The sequence below is a fragment of the Gavialis gangeticus genome, unplaced genomic scaffold (genome assembly GCF_001723915.1).
Source record: "Gavialis gangeticus isolate Ggan-Ray unplaced genomic scaffold, GavGan_comp1, whole genome shotgun sequence".
NCBI lineage: Eukaryota > Metazoa > Chordata > Crocodylia > Gavialidae > Gavialis > Gavialis gangeticus.
The window spans coordinates 513793-526306 of NW_017729002.1; the positions used below are offsets into that span (position 1 = coordinate 513793).

The following is a 12514-nucleotide window of genomic DNA, read 5'->3' on the forward strand; positions in this document are numbered from 1 at the left end:
TTTTGGGCACTCTTGCCCCCCTTGCTTCTTGTTGGGATGAAATCTGGTAGGTAGGTACTTAGTGAGTGCAACATATCATCAGTGCTTTATATTATATCTTTCTGTATGTCTTAGGTAATACTGGTCTAATTTGTTTTAATTACTTCTTTACAAGTGAGGGAATGTTTATAATTTGGCAAAAGTTTCAGCTAGTTAAAATACTTTCCTAATTATACTTCTAAAGAGAATCTAGTAGATGCTTAATATTGTGGTGGGCAGCACTTTAGGAATGCTTTCTTAACACTAAACCAATAACAGAGTACAATTTTATTTCTTTATGCACATGAAGGATAAAGGCTGTTTCACCTTTACTCTTCTGTTTCACTTTCTTACAGAGAAGAACCATAACATCTTATTTTTGGATTCATTTGTAGTCTTGGTTCTTCTAATGTCCAGTAAAGCCGAAACTATCTTTTCACATAGATTGACTGTAGAAGATTGAAGATTTAAGCTGTATTGCACCATTTTTGATTGACATCCCTGTTTGGAACTATTTGGCTGTTCAGTATGTAAATGTGAGTGAATAGTCGCATAGAAATGGGAAAGGTGTGATATAATGAATTATGCCTACAATTTATGCAAAGTGAAGCTGCATTTCTCATTCCTTCCTGGTGTACAGTAAATTGTAAAAGACTTTTTCTATTAAAAAATAAAGATTTTGAAGAATGTTATAGATAAAAAAGATGAAGATATTCAAGAAGTAAAGCATTTATAAGTTTTAATTAAAATTAAAAGGAGAGAAACACTGCTATTTAGCTTCATCTTGCAGATTGGGACTTGGTAAAGGAAAATAAGCCCAGGAAAATAAACAGGCAGTAATTTAGAGACCTGTGTGCATGTGGAAAATAACAGGCATTGAATACCTTGGAGAAGTGTCTCTAGCCAATTCCATAAACTAATGTGTATAGTTTTTTGACAGCCGTCTTTAATATGTTGGTGTCTTTGTGACTCTTGATATCTGAATATTTTCCTAGCTATTGCAAGTCTGGTCCTTCATATACATGCTTGTTAGGAGATATTGAAACAACACTCAAGGTACTGAAATAATGCTGCTCTTGTGAGTTGAAAGGAATTTATTTTTTTTTCAAGATTGTGGCATATTCTTAAATGGACCAAAATAGTTTTAGACTATTACTTGTTCTTGTTCTGCATTTTGTTGCCCATTCTGAGATCCAGTAAGAAAACTTGAAGATATTATTTCTTGAAAAATGAGAAGAAATCTTTCATAAAATGGCCATTATACCAGAATTTATGGGAAATAACAGAAATTCATCCATTGTGGGAATGGTGTTCATACTTCTGTGCAATAAAAATAACTTTATCCCTCTGATGGAGACTGCTTTATTTGCTCTCCAGGGTCTGAAACATGATTTTAAAGGTTGTAATTTTAGTTACCAACATTGCCTTGCAGCATTCACTGTTTAAATTACAGAATGCAATTGCAAAAGTGCAATTAAAGTCTTGTATGCTTTATACGCAGAGGATGGGAAAATGAGTAGTTCCCTGCATTTGCTACCCTATGTGCCAGTAGTAATTCTTCTAGAAAAGTATATTCGTGTACATGGTCACAGATGAGATGGGTGTGGTGGTGCCTGAGAGCAGGGCTTACTCTGAACAACTCTCTCATTTCAGTTACCTGCTCTTTACCTTTTTTTCTTCCTTTGCCATTGTTTTGCCTGTCTTAGTTATTTCCTAAACCAAGATTTAAGTTCCTTTGTGGGCCCTGATCCCTGATTGGGACCTGAAGATGCCATCAACCATATATATATGAAAATGCTACTATCTGCTTGTAATTGCCAACAATTAGGTGTGTTTTGCAATTTGGTGTGAATGTTTGGTCATTTGAAGGAGTTGACTTACTGCTATAAATTTTCATTAGTATTTGTCATGATTATGCAAAATAAGGAAATCCTGGTTTATACTAGGCTGTGGAACTTTTTGTGTAACTAGAGTGTGTACATTGTAACTGTAGTTAACATGGTAGCTTTACTAGTAAATTATTAGAAAACAGATTTTAACCTCATTCCATTTTATGCTAGGCCTAGAAACAGTTTTCTTAGTTATTTGAAAACACAATTACAGTTTTCATATAGAGTATAGTTCATTTATGCATTGACAGAATGGGACCGTAATCCAATGGCAAGGAGGCTAAGACAACTGGAGATCTTCTGCTTCATCCTTCTCCTGCCTTTGCAGCTGTTGAGATTCTAATATCTTCTTCTGTCTGCTCCACTGTGGAGGACTTGTAGACCCATGGCTGGGGGCTGGGCAGGCTTTATTATAGAGGTGACTTACACTCCCTGTGTTGCAGCACCGTCAAAAGATATATGTGATTTTTTCAGGAGGGAAAGCATTGCAATCTGCTCACCCCACCACATCCTGGTGGCACTGCTGTTGCTTGGTCCGTGACTAAATTATTCATCAGCGTTACCCCTGCTTATTTTGCAGCTAATTTTTCTTGAAGGTCATTCCTCATCGGCCACCAGTGGATGCTCTGAGTACCAGTAGAGTTCTGCTGCCAGAGATGGGTTTAGTTCGAGATGATCTCAGACTCCGTCCACCCCTCAGTGAGGTGTGGAAAGCCATCAAGCAAATGAAGAAGGGCAAGGCATCTGGAGATGATGGAATCCCTGCTGAAATCTTTAAGTGAGGGAGAGAGGAGCTCACATCACAGCTCCACGCCCTCATCCTAAGGATTTGGAATAATGAGGAAATCCCAGATGACCTCAGGGATGCCATGATTGTGACCGTCTTCGAGAGAGAAAATTGAGCAGCAGCTGTGCAGAAAAGTACCTGGGGGTTACAGTGGACAACAAGCTGAGTATGAACCAGCAGTGTGCCCTTGTTGCCAAGAAGGCTAGTGGCATACTGGGCTGCATTGTTAGGAGTGGTTGCCAGCAGGCAAGGGAAGAGATTATTTCACTCTGTTCAGCACTGGTGAGGCCACATCTGGAGTACTGTATTCAGTTTTGGGCCCCCAACTACAGAAAGGATGTGGACAAATTGGAGAGAGTCCAGTGGAGGGCAAGAAAAAAGGTGAGGAGGCTGGGGCACATAACTTATGAGGAGAGGCTGAAGGAACTGGGCTTAGAAGAGAAGACTACCTGAAGTGGGGTTTGAAAGAGAATGGAGCTAGACTGTTCTCAGTGGTGGCAGATGACATAACAAGGAGCAACAGTTTCAAGTTGCAGCAAGGGAAGCTTAGATTGGATATTAGGAAGAATTTCCTCACTAGGAGGGTAGTAAAACACTAGAACAGACTACCCAGAGAGGGTGTAGAATCTCCATCCTTGAAGGTTTTTAAGACCCGGCTAGACAAAGCCTTGGCTGGGATGCTGTAGTTGGGGATGGTCCTCTTTTGAGCAGGGGCTTGGACTAGATGACCTCCTGAGGTCCCTTCCAACCCTAATTTTCTGTGAGTCTGTGAAAGGAGACAAGTCTGAATGGAAATTACAGATGGATTGTCTTGCTGTCCATGACAGGAAAGATCATTGTGAGAACCCTCCTGAACCATCTCCTTCCATTTGCTGAAGAGCTCCTCCTGGAATCTCAGTGTGGGTTTAGGACATCAAGAGGCACAACTGACATGATCTTCACTGCTTACCATCTGCAGGAAAAATGCTGGAAACAACATAAACCTCTCTGTATGGCCTTCTTTGACCTGACAAAAAGCCTTCAACTCTGTCAACTAGAAGTGCTGTGGAGGATCCTTCCGAAGTACAGATGCCCACAGAAATTTGTCACCATTCTTTGCCTGCTCCATGATGCTGTGTGAGTGGTGGTTTTCAGTAATGGATCTATTGCAGATCCCTTTGAGGTTAAGATATGAGTTAAACAAAACTTTGTCATTGTTCCAACACTCTTCTCAATATTCTTTACCACAATGCCACATCTGGTGAGCTTCCAGTCAGGGTGTAGCTAAACTGAGGAATTCATGGTAAGCTGTTTAATCTCGGCTGACTGAGCTAAAACCAGGACCACACCCGACCACCGTCATACTCCAGTATGTTTCCAAGTGAGCATACTTGGTTCTTCTGAGTGAGCCTGAAAGTGTGCTAACTTGGAAACAGATTCTCAGGCAATTGTTGACATCTTTACCGAGGCATGCAAGAGAATGGGACTGATGTCTAACATTCAGAAGACTAAGGTCCTCCATCAGCAAGCTCTTAAAGATCAGTCTCCAGCTCCGCTAATTCAGATTCGCAGTGAGACTCTGGCGAATTCTGAGTTGAATTTCCTGTGCCTCAGAAGCCATCTCTTGCAGAACACTGACATCCTTGAAGAAATGTAACATCACTTCAAATGTGCAAGTGCAGCCTTTGGACGCTTGAGAAAATGGGTGTTTGAAGATCATGATATCAGATCCAAAACCAAGCTCGTGGTTTATCAAATAGTTGTGATCCCTACCTTACTGTACGGAGCTGAGATGTGGACAATGAACAGGAGACACCTCTGGTCACTGGAGAAGTACCATCAACACTGCCTGCAGAAGTTCCTTTAATCCAGTGACATTAGCATTCTCTCACAAGGAAACACTATGAACATTAAGGTGATGATCATCCAACATCAACTTCTCTGGGCTGGCTGCATCATCTGGATGTCTGACTCCAAACTCCTGAAACAAGTTTTATTTTCCCAGCTCAGTCAAGTTACGCATGTAAGAGGAGGGCAGAGAAAGAGCTAGGAGGACATCCTCAAGGCCAACTTGTAAAAATGCAACATTGTCATCAACTTGTGGGCGACTACCATCCAGAACCACCCCAAAAGGAGGAAGAGTCTGCTGCAAGGATCTCAGTACTTTGATACCAATAAAGTCAACAGGAAATGGAAAAGTGGGAGCAGTAGAAACAGTCTGTTGCAGACCAAATCAAGAATCTGGAGCCACCCACCCAGCATGGAAATGGGCTCGAGTTGCAACAGTTGGTTGATCCCAGATCAGCCTCCTCAGCCATCTTCAGACCTACAGAAAAGACAGTCATGGAAGACGATCATCAGCTGCAAGGAACTGCTGAAGAAGACATTGAATTAGACGAGTTGAACAGTGTAGAAATTGGAATACTTGGTTCCCTCTTTTTATAAAAATTTAAGTGCAACAGAAGCATTTAGAGGAAAAAACAAATACCAGAATTTTTTTGGATCATTTAGAATGGGTCTGTCCAACTTCTGAACACCCCAGCTGCTCCCTCATGCCAGCACTAGTTCTTTAACCTATACTTTTATATTTTGGTTGCAAAAATAATTGAAAACTGTAGCCCAAACTACATAGTGCTGGCTAAAAACACAGATGGGCTGTGCATTACATTTTGATATAGTAGGAGCTGTAGTTTGACATTTTAATTGCAAATTTGATACTGTATTTTTATTTAGGGAAAAATTAACTGAAGTTGCTCTCAGTACTTTCTGAAACCTCTCTGTAAGGGTGCCTTTTGAGTTGGAATCAAATCATAGACTGTAATCCACAAAATTTCACATGTGCTGATTTTTGTCTTTAGAGTTGTGTTTTACAGTTCAGGTTTAGAAGACTGCCTTAAAGAACAAAATGGAGGTTATTTTATGCTTAAAGATAAAGGAGCAAGTTCTGATATCCATGATCATGTAGTTATATCTTACTTGATGAATAATATTATAGAAGTCACTATATTTCTATAGCTGCATGATGGCTGATTGAGCATGCAGCATTTACCAATATGAATAAGGGAATCAGACTTTGACCCTTTTTATTAAAGCCAATTCATTTTATCTGTGTTCTTTGCTCTTCAACTTTTCTTTAACATGTTAAGTTTCATTTTAGTACTGGAGTGTCTTTTCCTACCCAAAAATGGTTGGTTCCCATGGAGGTAATAAAATTAGACTGTAATTCATTATATTGGGTTTTTTGGGTAGTTACATTCCTTTTCTTTAATTCCTTCAGAGTATTTCTGTTTTCTGCCCTGACTGACCCATGTTTTAATGAGTTGAGACATCTGTTGTGATTTTTCTCATGACTGAATCTAGCACTGAATTCCCAGCAGCTGTTTTCACTTTCCAGATTTGAGTATATTTTCACTGAAATGTCTAAGTCATGTCAGGAAACCACCCATAGAAGTACCTAAAGACCTTCAAGAAAGTCAGAGGTTTATGTGTACTTTTGGCAACTCTAATTGTCCCAAAATCTACCTCTGAAACTAGGTGGAAAGAGCTGATTTGTCAGGTATATCTCATGTGAAGTAAGGATGGTAATCTGTGAGTGGTCTTGTTTGTGTGTGTCACTTCTAGCTCAGATCATATTGAAAAAACGGACTGTATTGTAAGGCACCATACATGATAAAGTTATCAGAGGAAAGAGTAACTTCTGTAACCTAGGATGAACTTGTTAAAGTTTGTATTAAAAACATATTCAAAGTTTTTCACAATCCTGAACGAGTTTACACTGTTGAATACTGTAGGTGTCAAATATACCACTTTTTAAAAAAAGTACTAAAATGAATAGGACTTAAATATTTTCTTAAGAGTTGACTTGAGCACAGACACATTTTTTTAATTGCTGCCAAAATGCATATGACTTTTTTCATCTGAAATGATAGAAAGAAGCATGATAGTTTTCTTCTCTCTTAGATGAACTTCGGCAAGCTATTGTGGCCATGATGAACAGAAAGGATGAACTGGAAGAACAGAACAGGTACCTTTTCCCTGAAGCATATACCCATTCTTTTTTTGCTTCAACTCCTATAATAACAAGTTCTGGGTGCAAGACTGTCATCCTGTATTTCTTTTTATGCAACTTAACAAGTATGATGCTGTAGTGTTTCTGTTGAAGAGGAATGGTCGCAGGTAAACTTTTTCATTTGGATTAAAATGCTTGTAATGCTGAACTGAGAGTTTTTTTTCCAAAGGCAAGGTTCACACAATGGAAGCCTACAGTTCTGGGCCCACATCTCCTGCTCCAGCTAGTAAATGATACTGTTTATATACTTTTGTATCTCAGAAAACATTTCTTCAATTGTTTGAGTTATGGTAGGGAAAACAGTTTGAAAGATCTTTTTCTGTAGAGAACATGTCTCCTTTTGTGAATATGGTATCAAACACTGGGACATCTATTATATTTTGGGCCTAGAGTTGAAATAAAAATTAATGTGTCATAATTATTTCATCTACCACTCTTGGTCCTTGTCTGCATCTTTTCATAGCTTTTTATAAAATGCATTTAATAAATTTGAATTGGTACAATTAGATTAGATTAAGTGCATTTATTAGATTTGAATAATGAGATTTGGGGGTAAAATGAATGACATACTTTTAGACAACCTACTTACATTTGTTCATGTTTCATCTGTTGGACTGGTAGCTTTTACAATGTCTTAACAGATGGCACTCCCTTTTTTCAGATCTCTGCGAAACCTGCTTGATGGAGAGATGGAGCATTCAGCAGCACTCAGGCAAGAAATAGACAACTTGAGAAAGAAAGTAGCAGAGCAGGAAGAGCGACATGCAGCAAAGATCCAGGCATTGACAAGGTAGGGAGTAAGAACATACTGGAAAACAAGTATGAGATGCAGATACGCTCTGCATTGTATTTCAAAAACTTCAAGCTTGAGGCTGAAGTTCAAGGTGAAACCTTGTAAAAGTATATTTAATAAAGAAAAGACTTAAATGAGTAAATTGCATACAGAAAAAGCTAAATGGTAAAGACAGAGAGGAATAAACCAGTACTTTGGAATAGGTAATTATATGCATTCTATAATTACTCTATGGCAGGCACATGTATCACTTTTAATCATTCTCTGTTTAAATTGTATGATGGGTGTGAGAAATGTAGTAATTGTTAATTTATTATAACATTCTGTGTAACCATATGTTTGCACTCCTTTTGGTTTGGGATATTGTATTTTTCATATTTATTGGAGGAGAAAATTCCTCTTGGATGTGATGGCAGTATGGCTGGCAGTCTGTGGGCTGACAGTTTTTTTTGGTGTTCATCTGGCTGCTAGGCAGGTGTCCTGTTTTATATACTTGTCCCTTGTAAAGCTATTGGTTTTGCCAAAACAAGACTTTCCCGGATGACTTCTTTCTGAAGTTAAAGATATGCAACTATGTAAGTGGCAACTCTTAAGGATGAGCATTAACAAGCATGGAAAAAGCTTTTTTTTCTTTCTTCATAGTAGCTTTAGCCATTTTACTCCTTTTTTCCATAACTTGTTGCCCGGTAAGTTATAACTTTGGGTCCTTTGAAGGACTGAATAAATAGGCTTTTGTATATTGTGTGTGAAAATGGAATAATTTGGTAAATTGCTAGTATACTGCTGCAGAAATTATTTTAAATCCAGTTATGGTATATTGTTACAAATTTTCTATCTTGCTTACTTGCTTATGTAATCCATATAAGAGCAGCTTTCAGAATTACCTCATAAAGCAGATGTGTTGCCATCTCAACCAATTATGCTTGAATTGAATTGTTTGGTGACTCATGTTTCAAGGACTGTCCTGACTAAAATTCTTTTCCTGGCATGCATACTCTGATGTATTTAGACTGAAGCATAAAACCAGTTCAACACATGAATAATCTTGGTTATGGTTTGAGAGTCGTATATTGGACAATTTGATTCCGGTATATTTCGTGACCCATGGAGGGAAAAATTATAGAACTTCAACGTGTATGTTTGAAACTTAATTTCAATGAGTACAAATGTTTATGTGCCTTGGGAGTGTAGGGCACTTGACTTTCAGTGAGGCTCCCCCAGGGTGCATGCAGTGGCGGGAGCTGCCCCTCCCCTCAGATGAACTGCTTGTGGTTCTGTCCCATGCCAAGCCCCAGCCCCACTCCCTCCCTCACCATGGGGGGCCTTGATCTGCACCCCATATGCCTCTTCCCTCCCCTCTGCCCCTTCCCTCAATAGATTTATCAGCTGGACGCTGCTCTTCAAGCTGCCGGGCTGAATATTGGCGATCGGATTGGTAGTGGCCGATATAGATCATTAATAATTGGCCATTGGTATTGGCTCAAAAAAATCTTTATTGGTGCACCACTATTAAAATGTAGTATATAGAAAAAAGTAGAGTAGCAGTTCTAGGCATCTGATCAGGCAGCAAAAAATTCCACCATACTTGTAGATAGTTTCAAGAGTTATGAAGCCTCAGGACAGCTACCGTACTTTTAACTATGATGTAAAAGAAATTGTCCCAGGCTTGTGTTAGTGTGGGCAAAAAACTGGAAAAGAAAATATCCCACAGCTGAGCCCTGTTAAATGCATGTGCCTAGGATACCAGCATATATGTTTTTACCTACTTTTATCACAGAAGATTTGTGTTATGTGACTAGCTTTACACAGTGCAGGTTAAGACAGGTATATGGTTTATGCATGAAAACAACATAATTGGTCAGTGCCAATATATTTTTGACAGAAATCATTTCAGGTTTAGTTATAAAGTATGTTACAAATTTTCTGTTTTGTTTTACCTTTTTTGTACACAGTATAGGTCAGTGCAGGCATGACCGTTGCACGTTACAGATTAGTTGGGATGTGGATTTCATACTATTTCCTATTATGCCATAATGTCTAATCAAGAGGTGGGGCGGGGGGAACAGGATATCAAGTGGGTGTCTCCAGGAGTCTATCCTGGGTCTGAGCTTGTTTAATATCTCTATTAATAGTTTTGATCTTGAGGTTGAGTGCACACTTAAAAAAAATTCCAGATCACACCAAGATGGGTAGACTTGCGGGCAGGCTGGAAAGCAGGATTAGGATTTAGTATGATTGATAAACTGGTGAAATGATCCAAAATTAATCTAATTACTTTCAGTAAAGTCAAATGCAGAGTCCTGCACTTAGAACAACAGTTGCATGCACAAATATAAGCTGGGGAATGACTAGCTAGGCTGCAATCCTCAGGAAAAAGACTGAGTGATTTTTATAGTGACTTATAAGCTAAGTATGAACCAACAGTGTGCAACAGAATGCTTTTTACAAAAAAACCCAATAGAGTATTGCAGGGGTAGGCAGTGGGGATACCACTTTAAAAGAGCTTAGTTTTAAGTGTGGGCCACATCCAACCCAGCCACATGCCACTACAGCAGTTGCTGTTCACCCCTGCAGTGCTGCTGCTGCTGTTTTTCGTCATCACTTGGCTGCCACATGCATGGAGTCCTCTATCTCCATGGTCCATATAAAATGGGCCATACATTTGCCAACCCCTTGAATATTGGGGTGTATTTATAGGAGTGTTGATTGCAAGTCAAGGGAAGTGATTCTTCTACTCTGTTCGGATATGTTGGGACCTTATCTGGAGTACTGTGTCCAGTTTTGGGTGCTGCTTTTCAAGAAGCATATGGATAAATTGGAAAGAGTCCAGTATAAAGGACAAAAATTATGAGAAATTTAGGAAATGTGAATATGAGGGAAATTTGAAAGACATGGGATTATTTTGTCTGGAGAAGAGAAGACTGAGGACGGATTTGATAATAGTCTTCAGATACTTGAAGGGCTATTTTTTAGAGGATGGAGATTAGACAGTAAACAGAACAAAAACCAACCCTATTAAATACAGTAAGAGACATTTTAGGAAGAACTTTCTCACTATATGGGTAATTGAGCATTGAAAGAGATTAGCTAGAGGTTGTGGAATCTCCACCCTTGAAATTTTAAAAGCAGGTTAGACAAACAGGAGGTGGGACTATTGGACCTTCTAAGGTCCATTCTATTCCTGGTTTGTGATTCTGTGCATCATCAGGAAAGCATAGCAATTCTTATACCTCTCAAGAATTTGATAGCTGAAAAACAATGACATTTTGTCTTGTGGCTATGGAATACAAGTAAGAACAAATATTCAGTATGGTAAACTAACTTTCAGCTTGTTGACAGAAAGTTTTATATAAAGGAACAGCAGCATATCACAGTACATATATGTTTTTTGTTGATTATTCTAAAACTCACCTAACACTACAAAGTGTGGACTTCTACAAAAATCACTAAAAAATGAACTGGTAACATGGACACAATGATGGTATGAATAACATAACCTTTAGAGGTTATGCTTGGTTTCTTAAAATCATTCAAAGGCACAAAGTTGCCTGTATTCCCTGTGAAATAGGTGTATTCAAGAGTATATGTTACCACCTGAAAATAAGGCTGCTTACAGATATAAACCCCTCCCCCCAAAACCCAACACTTTACTTTAAACTTGGCATGCCCCAGTGCCGAGCCCATTGCATGCACAGAAGAGGCATTATGTTAGTTTGACCTGGCTTGCGCAATGTCTGTATAAATTGGGCTCTTTAGTGGGGCTTTTTTGGCACTTTTATCTGATAGCTTATTGGATCAGCTATTCGATAAAAATACCAAAAAGCCCTGCTGAAGCATGCAATTTATACAGCTGCTGCGGAGCTTGGTCAAAGTAATGTGCTTCCTCTATTGGTGGAGCACATTTTTTTCCTTTCACATCTTCCAGCAGCCTAAAGTAAATGAAACTCTAAGGCCAGTATCAGAATTTATTTTTGAAAAATTGGATGCATGTATTTTGGGTGTTTTTATATGAGAAGTGAAAGGGAGCTTATTTTGGTGGAATGGAATCTGTATGTGATTATATACCATTTTAACTCAAACTTACGATGACCCTGAATATAAGATGAACCACCAATAATTAGATTCTATATAGAGAAAATGTATAAATTTGTTACTGTTTTTCAGGTATAGAATCTAATTATCAGAGGATTGTCTTGAATTTGTTCAGGTTAATTCAGCTGTGGTTTTGGGTCATCCTTAAGCAGCAAGTTCTGTGGTTTTGGTGGGCTCAGTGCAAGAAAAAAAAAAAAGAAAGAAAGAAAAATAACTTGCTGGCAAGCTGAAAAGTCCTGCAGTCTTGGAGCGCTGTGGGAGAGGGGACAAGATAGAGGCGAGGGCGTGGTGGGGTGCTTGCAGCAGGAGGCATGGAGGCTGCAGATACCTGCTGTAAGCAGCCTTGCCCTGCCTCTCTTGCTGCTGTTTTCCCTCCCCTTCTTTCACCCTCCCCCATGCTCCAAGACTGTAGGGCGTCTCTGCTAGCTAGTAAGTTATTTTTTTGCACTAAGCCCACTGTTTTTTGCGGCAACTATCGTTTTTCGTGGAGCCCTCGCAAATTTATGCTTTCTATTAAAATTGCAGAATCTCAAATTTTTTAGGTCCCTATATATGAATTATGATGATACATGTTTTTGTATGAACCAGTGATTTTCTTTGTTTTGTACTTATAGTTTTGAAAGGAAGATTTTTGTTTGCTTGCAGTGAACTCTGTCTTCTCAGACTCTGTATGTCAGGGAAATTTCATAGATTTCATAGACTTCATAGACATTTGGGCTGGAAGGGACCTCGGAAGATCATTGAGTCCAGCCCCCTGCCCAAAGGACAGGAAGTCAGCTGGGGTCATAGGATCCCAGCAAGATAAGCATCCAGTTTGCACTTGAAGGTGTTCAATGTAGGTGCTTGAACCACCTCCGATGTCAGGCTGTTCCAGACCTTGGGGGCTC

General features: G+C 39.1%; 1 protein-coding gene across 1 annotated transcript in view; it reads left to right on the plus strand.

Annotated features, from left to right (window-relative positions):
- Positions 1-12514, plus strand: part of SNX29 (sorting nexin 29) — a 117580-nt gene that overhangs the window by 79805 nt on the left and 25261 nt on the right. The window contains exons 10-11 of the mRNA XM_019507418.1: positions 6634-6697; positions 7404-7532. Of these exons, the coding sequence (XP_019362963.1) occupies positions 6634-6697; positions 7404-7532 (193 nt within the window). The remainder of the gene's footprint in view (positions 1-6633; positions 6698-7403; positions 7533-12514) is intronic.